General features: G+C 44.3%; 1 protein-coding gene across 1 annotated transcript in view; it reads left to right on the top strand.

Moving 5' to 3' along the window:
* The first annotated feature begins 200 nt into the window (after positions 1-200).
* RNF217 (ring finger protein 217) overlaps positions 201-8,891 on the top strand; it is an 80,142-nt gene continuing 71,451 nt past the window's right edge. The window contains exon 1 of the mRNA XM_029911054.1: positions 201-809. Within this exon, the coding sequence (XP_029766914.1) occupies positions 201-809 (609 nt within the window). The remainder of the gene's footprint in view (positions 810-8,891) is intronic.

The following is an 8,891-nucleotide window of genomic DNA, read 5'->3' as shown; positions in this document are numbered from 1 at the left end:
GGGCCACAGGGGCTGCGGGATGGGAGCGGGGCCCGGTGGAGCCCCCGGGCGGCGTTGACCTGCGCAGCCCCGGCGGCGAGCGGCGGCAGCCGCTGGCCCCGGGGAGGCAGCAGCGGTTCCCCGCTGGGTCGCGGAGCGGCGGGGCCCGGGACCCGGAAGCAGAAGCGGGGCCGGAGGCGGCTGGATGGGAAGCGGCGGGGATGGGGGAGCAGCAGAGCTCGCTGAGCACCCTGCGGGCGGCCGCCGCCGGGGCGCCGTTCCCGGCCGGCGGGGCCCGGGAGCCGGGGCAGGAGGCGGCCGAGCCGGGGGAGCCGGAGCCCGGTAGCAGGCGGCGGAGCAGGGAGCAGGAGCCGCTTCCCGCCGGGGCCCCGGGGAGTCCGGAGCGCAGCGAGGAGTCGCCGCCGCCCCCTGAGCCTCCCGCCGAGGAGCCGGGGACCGGCGGGGAGCCCGGGGTGCCCACCGAGGGGGGGCCGGGGCGGGACTGGGGCAGCAGCCGCTGCCGCATCCCCCCGCGGCGGCACGTGTACTGCACCGTGTACTGCGTGGAGAACGACCGGGCTGGGGCCGGGACGGGACACCCGCCCGCCACAGCCCCCGGGGCCCTGTCCGCCCATCGCGCCCCCGTCGGAGACCCCTTGACCTCGGGGGGCAGCTTCGAGGTGGACTTTTACCTGCTGCCCGAGCCCTACTTCGGGCCCCTGCTGGTGCTCTGCTGCCGGGTGTGCCTGGAGGAGAAGCCCATCAAGCCCCTACCCTGCTGCAAGAAGGCGGTGTGCGAGGAGTGCCTGAAGCGCTACCTGAGCGCCCAGGTAAATGCCCCGGTCCTTCTCACCCCCTCTGTGGAGATAAATGCCCCGGCCCTCCTCGCCCCCTTTGTGGAGAGCCCTGACCCATCCCATCCAGCACCCAGGTAAATACTTCGGCTCTCCTCACCCTTTCGATGGATGGCCCTGCCCCATCCCATCTTGGCTCCCAGGTACATTTCCTTGTCCTCCTGAGCATCCAAGCTATCAGCCTAGTTGAGAGAGCCCTGCCATTAGGGCAGGCTTCATGCCCCTATTCCTATCCCATTTCTTAGACCCCAAACATAGTTAAAACTTAGTATTTTTCTCTGAAGTGACTGGTTACAGGGCTGCTCCCTCTCTCAGGTGTAGCAGAAGGACTTGCTGTTCACTGGAGCTGGACATTATGGAGGTGTACACACTCTTCCCCTCAGTGGCTGAAGGATTTGTGTGTGTAGGTTGAAGATGCTCTAAAGTTTAAACTCATTTTCTTTAAATTTCTCTTGAATTATCCCAGCCTGATAACATCAGCAGGTCAGTAAAACATGAACGAGACTGATCCCCCCCCCCCCCCCCTTGCTGTTGCCAGAGGCCAATTAAAACTTTCCACTCGGCACTGGCTAGCACATCAGTCATTTTGTATGGACCCTATGACTTTTTTCAGTGACTAGTGGAACTGGGCTAGGCTTAAATGGGAAAGGAACCATCTCACTCTGCCAATCTCACTTAGATGGAGATGAATGGCAGGAGAGAAATCACTTGATCATTGCCTATTAGGTTCACTCCCTCTGGGGCACCTGGCATTGGCCACTGTCCGCAGACAGGATGCTGGGCTGGATGGACCCTTGGTCTGACCCAGTATGGCCATTCTTATGTTCTTAGATCAAAATATAATTTAAAACTGTTTTCCTATCCTAATCTAATGTCAATAAGAATCTCCATAGCTGGATTTAAAACTAGTCTGTATGTATCAGCAGTACTAATAGATTTATCAGGTTTATTTGGTACAGCATACTGCAAACAACTGTTGAATTGCACACCAGGGTTGATTTTTCAGTAAGTTACTTAAAACTAAGGTGAAGCCTTATAGCCCAGTGTAGAAAGACTTTGTATCACCTTGTTCAAACAAAAGTATTTACCAAACTGCTTCCAAATTTGATGATTTTTTAATTAATATCTGAGGCTTATTTTAGTAACTGTTTATTACTTAAATGCTAAAGTATCATGCACAACCACATGCTTTATCATGCTTCACGTTTTAATGAACTTACACCATCTTTATCTCTGTTTTTGCATTTTCATATTGTTGCCTCAGTCTGAATTAAAAAAAAGTATGTTATTTTATAATTTAAATTGCTTACTGTGACATGATTGACTTAATCTACCCCAACACTTTTCCTTAAAACTAACAGAATTGCTAACTAGCTTAGTAACTATAAGGTTTTTTCTTTGAGATGACTGCCTGACAGACATACTCTGGGTGAGGCATGAGTTATGAACTTCGGTCCTCATCCTGCAGAACCTTACATACTTGCAAAGTCAACAGCACTGTGTGCATCTGTGTTTTCAGGATCAAAGACCCTTTTGGGTAGTAGGGTGCGTGTATAGTCCTGTTTGTGCACTCCCATTAGTGGATATAAAAGTGTTTATAACACAAACTACAGCACAATTCCTTCTATTAAATAAAAATTAGGGCTGTCAGTTAATCGTAGTTAACTCGTGCAAGTAACTCAAAAATTAATTGTGATTAAAAATTGTGATCAGTTTTAATTGCATTGTTAAACAATAGAATACTAAGTGAAATTTATTAAATATTTTGGATGTTTTTCTATATTTTCAAATATATTGATTTCAATTACAACACAGAATACAAAGTGTACACTGCTCACTTTATATTATTATTTTTTATTACAAATATTTGCACTGTAAAAATGATAAACAAAAGAAACAGTATTTTTCAATTCACCTCTTACAAGTACTGTAGTACAATCTCTATTGTGAAAGTGCAACTTACAAATGTAGATTTTTATTTTTGTTTTGTTACATAACTGCACTCAAAAACAGAACAATGCAAAACTTTAGAGCCTACAAGTCCACTCAGTCCTACTTTTCGTTCAGCCAATCACTAAGACAAACAAGTTTGCTTACATTTACGGGAGATAATGCTGCCCACCTCTAATTTACAATGTCACCGGAAAGTGAGAACAGGCATTTGCATGAGACTTTAGTAGTCCGCATTGCAAGTAAGGATGTAAATACTGTTTAAAAAGTTAATCATTTAAACGATTAAAAAATATTTTGTTTAAACGGTTAACCGATTAAAGGGCCTGCTGGCGTGGCTGGGGCTGCTCCGGTCGAGCAGCACTGCTCCGGGTGGCGTGGCTGGGGCTGCTTTGGTCGGCGCAGTGCCATTGGGGTCGGCGGGCAAGCCAGCCATGAGGTTAGTGGTTAAGGCAGATTAACCAGTAAGACTAATGCTTACTAGTTAACCAGTTAATATTTTACATTCCTAATTGCAAGATATTTACATGCTAGCTATGCTAAACATTTGTATGCCCCTTCATGCTTCGACTACCATTCCAGAGGATATGCTTCCATGCTGATGACGCTCGTTAAAAAATAATGCGTTAATTAAATTTGTGACTGAACTCATTAGGGGAGAATTGTATGTCTCTGGCTCTATTTTACCTGCATTCTGCCATATATTTCATGTTATAGTAGTCTCAGATGATGACTCAGCACATGTTCATTTTAAGAACACTTTAGCTGCAGATTTGACAAAACGCAAAGAAGGTACCAATGTAACATTTCTAAAGATAGCTACAGCACTCAACCCAAGATTTAAGAATCTGAAGTGCCTTCCAAAATCTGAGAGGGATGAGGTGTGGAGCATGCTTTCAGAAGTCTTAAAAGAGCATCACTCTGAGGCGGAAACTACAGAACCTGAACCACCAAAAAAGAAAATCAACGTTCTGCTGGTGGCATCTGACTCAGATGATGAAAACGAACATGCGCTGGTCCGCACTGCTTTGGATAGTTAGTGAGCAGAACCCATCATCAGCATGGGCGCACATCCTCTGTGGTTGAAGCATGAAGGGACATGTGAATCTTTAGCGCATCTGGCATGTAAATATTTTGCAACGCCGGCTTCAACAGTGCCATGTGGACACTTGTTTTCACTTTCAGGTGACATTGTGAAAAAGAAGCGGGCAGCATTATCTCCTGCAAACTTGTTTGACTGAGCGATTGGCTGAATAAGAAGTAGGACTGAATGGACTCGCAGGCTCTAAAATTTTACATTGTTTTATTTTTGAATGCAGTTTTTTGTACATAATTCTACATTTGTAAGTTCAACTTTCATGATAAAGAGATTGCACTACAGTACTTTTATGAGGTGAATTGAAAAATACAATTTCTTTTGTTTTTTTTATTACAAGTATTTGCACTGTAAAGTGAGCACTGTACACTTTGTATTCTGTTATAATTGAAATCAATATATTTGAAAATGTTGAAAACAAAAAATATTTAAATAAATGGTATTCTATTATTGTTTAATCGTGCAGTTAATCTGTTTAATTGCTTGATAGCCCTAATAAAAACCAATTGTAAGACTAAAATAATGCTGATAAGGAAGGCGGGGAGTGTAGATCCATGCAGTCAGTCATTGTGAAGAACCAAATGTTCCCCTTTTTTAAAACATAAAATTCTTGCCCTGGGTAAATAGCAAGTACTTAGGATACACACTGTGATTAAAAAATAATCACAGGAGATGTTGAGGTGTCTCAATTTAACAGTGACACTGCTATTCCGATCAGTCTGAGAGCATCTGATTTAGAGGTTAAGGTATTGTCTACAACGCAGTTTTTAGCCTGTGGTGTAGCTGCACCAACGCAAACTCTTAGGCCTGGTCCACACTACCCCCCCCACTTCGGACTAAGGTACACAAATTCAGCTACGTTAATAACGTAGCTGAATTCGAAGTACCTTAGTCCGAACTTACCGCGGGTCCAGACGCTGCAGGCAGGCTCCCCCGTCGATGCCGCGTACTCCTCTTGCTGACCTGGAGTACCGGCGTCGACGGCGAGCACTTCCGGGATCGATGTATCGCGTCTAGACAAGATGCGGTAAATCGATCCCAGAACATCGATTGCCTGCCGTCGGACCCGGAGGTAAGTGTAGACGTACCCTTAGTATAGACAGTGGTGTAAACTGTGACATGCACTGATGCAGTCTACCTCAGTACAAGCAGCAAAGAGTCCTTTGGCGCCTTATAGACTAACAGACGTATTGGAGCATGAGCTTTCGTGGGTGCATGCATGCATCTGACGAAGCGGGTATTCACCCACGAAAGCTCATGCTCCAATACGTCCGTTAGTCTATAAGGTGCCACAGGACTCTTTGCTGGCTGCTTTTACAGATCCAGACTAACACAGCTACCCCTCTGATACTTGATACCTTAGTATAGACACTCACTAAATCCAGGGAGTAATGCAGTGTAAAGGTATGGATAAAACTCCAGTTATTGGGTTTATGTAGTTCTATAATGGGAACATCTGAGATATGTAATAGGAACTTTTAACACCTGTTGGTACTGGAATCCTTGCTGGTTCATATGGCATATCAGTTTGTGGAAGTTTACTGACAACTAGAACTGTCCCTCCATGCTATTAAAAGTCTAGAGATTGTCTCGGATAGGGTAATTGTTTGGGTTTTTTTGTTTTTGTTTTTTAGAACTTATTAACTAGCGTGTTCTTACTCTAACACAGAAAAGGCAACTTAAACTTTTTCATGTTCTAGCTGGTTGAGTTGAAACATAGGCTTCCTCCTAGGTTTTAACTCGGCCAGCTAATGTGTGTGCCAAAGTACAGGTTGCTTTGTCTGTGCTAGTGTTGGAATGTGCTAGATGACATTTGAAAAACAAAACCCGAAATCAAGACAAACCTGGAATGTCTTATGGAATGGTGAAGTTTTGTTCAGATGGTAATAAACTCCACATTGTTGCATCTGATAGGATGAGAAGAATTTGAAGGGGGCACATACAGGTATGTTTGTTTCCAGTCCAAGAGAAATGTATCCAATAAGGATCCTTGGTACTTACTATCCTCAGAATAGAACGGATTTCATTTTGCATTGAGTTCTATGGGAAATAGGTCCACCTGAAGAAGTTTTCTATCTGAGAGCATGGGTTTGCCAGTGCACTCTTCAGTGGCCACTTGTGCTGGATACTGTACTTGGAGCTGAGGTCATCTGTCAGAATGTTATCTTTGCCTTTAATGTGGAAATTTCCAGTTCTTCATAGCTTCCTGATGTGGTAGTTGTGCTGAGCCCCACCCTGATAGTTGACTTGGCACACAGCAATAGTATTACTCACTAAAAGTTGTGAAAAGGAACACTTTGAGGCAGGATAAAAATGCCAGGCAGACTAGACAGCATGACAAGCTATCAAGAACATGACAGCTGGACTCTTCCTAAAACTAGAGACCTTGTATTATGAGATGGTTCAGCTGAGCTCTGCAATCTAAACCTGATGTGTCTATTACTAATACTGTTGATGATGGGCTGGGTTGAAGGGAACTCCTCAGCAAGCATGCAGTGCTTTTATCCACAACCACAGAGATTCAAGTTGCAGGGTGCACAGTGCTTGTCACGATTGTCTACAAATTGAGGTGGTTGAACTGTTTTTAGCTAATCCTGCATTGATCTCAACTAGAGTTTGATTATAGGAGCAAGAAGCCTTCAGACTGAGGAGTCTGATGCAGAATCTCAGTTGTCTGAGGATTTGTCCTGAGCTAAAGCAACTTTGAACATAGCCTGTAACTAGTCTAGTGGGAGGTGCATTATCTGGAGTCTGAAGCTGTCCCTGTTAACTACTCCATCTGCAGGAGGGTGGACTTTTGAGGGATGGTTCTTAGGCCTAAGAAATAGAACAGCTAATTATCTTAGGAACCTAGTGTGCAGCCCTTTGAGGTGTGAGGTCTAGTATTGACTAGTCATTAAGAAATGGACATACACAAGCTTCCTTAGGGCTGCTATTACTGCTGTATGCTCTGTGATGGGTCTTGGGGATGACTATACAGAGTCCAAATGGCAGACACCTCTCCTCCCCCGATTGTGTTGCTCCGCTGAAGAAGTTGCTATCTTCAAATCAGGACTCTCAGACTAGTCTTCTGGATACAAGGATGTTATCACAAATGCCTACATCACCATATAGAATTTCATCTGCTTGATAAATTTGTTCAAAAGTCTCAAATATAGTGAGATGCAGCTCCCTCTTTTGGGACTCCGGAAATAACAAGAAGTAGTACTCCTTCTCCATATACTGTTAAAGGACCTCTCCTAAGACTCTCTCTGGAATAGAAAAAAGATTTGTCTCTATAGCACTTTCTTGTGAGAGGAATTCCTGGGAAAGAAGAGAAGGCAGGATGGAGTGGAAATAGGTCTTGGAAATTAGTTCAAATAGTGTAACCTCCTTTTAACTTCTCCATGTAGCAAGGGAAAAGGAAAGGCAGCTGGCAAGAAGGGAAAATGTCTACAATCAAGTTTGGTTTGAACCTCTCAACAGACATCATCAGGCATTCATAACTACCATGAGTTTAAGAACCTACACAGAATAGAATACAATAGACCTGTGAAATGTAGTATTTTGGTCCAGTTGTTGTAGGAGCTGAACCACTGGCGATGACAAACAGTCTCTGATGGTAAAATCTGCTTTTCTCTTCAGAAGATACTGATTGCCTCTGAGTAAGTCCTTGTCTGGACAACCGGTGGAAAAATCCTGGTCTTTGAAGTTGTAAGGTGATAGAACATATTAGCAGAAATATCAAAGCCTAAAGACTTCAGAATTGCATTAAAGTTTCTGCGTCATTTTCCTATTGAGCAAGTGTGGGGCCTGTAGTGACAGATTTTCAGCAGTTTTTAATCATGGCTTCTGAAATGGTGCTGAACATGTTTTTTTTTTTTTTTTTTTTTTTTTTTCTCTCCTACAATTGCAGTTAAATGGTGTTCACTGGTTCATTGCCAATGACTGTTTTCTGTTTTAATTTTGCTAGCATAGGACAAGACTTAAGAATCACAGCCACCCCTTCCCACATATACATCAAATTCCACCTAAATCTGTCTGTGGAATGTGCCACCTAATGCTTAAGCAGTGTGGCAGAGCACTTTCTGCAGATGGAAAAATTACTCTGCAACTGCAGAGTATTCTCTGTTTTACAGATGTAAAAACCAAAAGCTGAGATTAAATCAGTCCCCACCCCACCCCCAGTAAATTAGTTGTTAGAAGTTTAGCAGATGAGACCAGAGTTCTAATAATGGTCCTGATATTGACTTACTGTATGTGACCTTTGGTAAGTCACATACCTGTTCTCTGCCTCAATTTACCAATCCAAAACTTGGGCATGATATTTAACCGACCTCTCAGGGAGTCCTTTAGGGTTGATTAGGAACTGGTTGCCTGAGAAAATGCTTCTGTTCCCTGTATCATTAGGTTTACTGCCTTTAAACAGAGCCATTGGGGCTGTGGGAAGGAGATGATTGGAGTAAGATTCCAATGCCTGTGTGCCAGGTGGGGGTGACCCTAGAAAGCATGGATCTGGCCATAGGAATTCCGTGGCATGGGAGCTGAAGAAGACAGTCACTTGCAAACCTCAGCATAGGTAGCATGTTGGGGTGGGACTGGAGAGTGAGGGAGTGGAACTGCAGTGCTGTTTCTGGGCAGCACCATCTATGGGTAGCCTCCTTAGTGCTGATTAAATTACCCCTAGGGCTGCTCCCCAGGACCAGGAGGCAAAAGGTGGCTGAAAGCTAGGTTAGCAACCCTTCCCTTGGGCTGTAAAGTTTGTTCTGCGTAGTGTATAAACTAAGAAGAAAAGGGAGAGAGTAATGTACTTGACTTCTCAACCTTAATATTGTATTCATTCTGCTGCTCTTACATGGCATTCAGCTTTCTTTATTTTAGAAGCTGTGTGTACACACAAGCCTGATAGATGAATGATTCACTTCCTCTTCTCTATTAGTGGTTTGTAAATCTGAGTCAGAGTGAATATTTGGTATTTGTTTATTTGAGAATTCCCTCTAAAAACAAAACCAGACATAGTGAAAGCATTTGGT

The sequence above is a fragment of the Terrapene carolina genome, unplaced genomic scaffold, assembly GCF_002925995.2.
Source record: "Terrapene carolina triunguis isolate 2854851 unplaced genomic scaffold, T_m_triunguis-2.0 Scaffold85, whole genome shotgun sequence".
Taxonomy (NCBI): Eukaryota; Metazoa; Chordata; order Testudines; family Emydidae; genus Terrapene; species Terrapene triunguis.
Note: the sequence above shows the minus strand (reverse complement) of the source record. Positions and strands in the feature narration are given on the sequence as shown.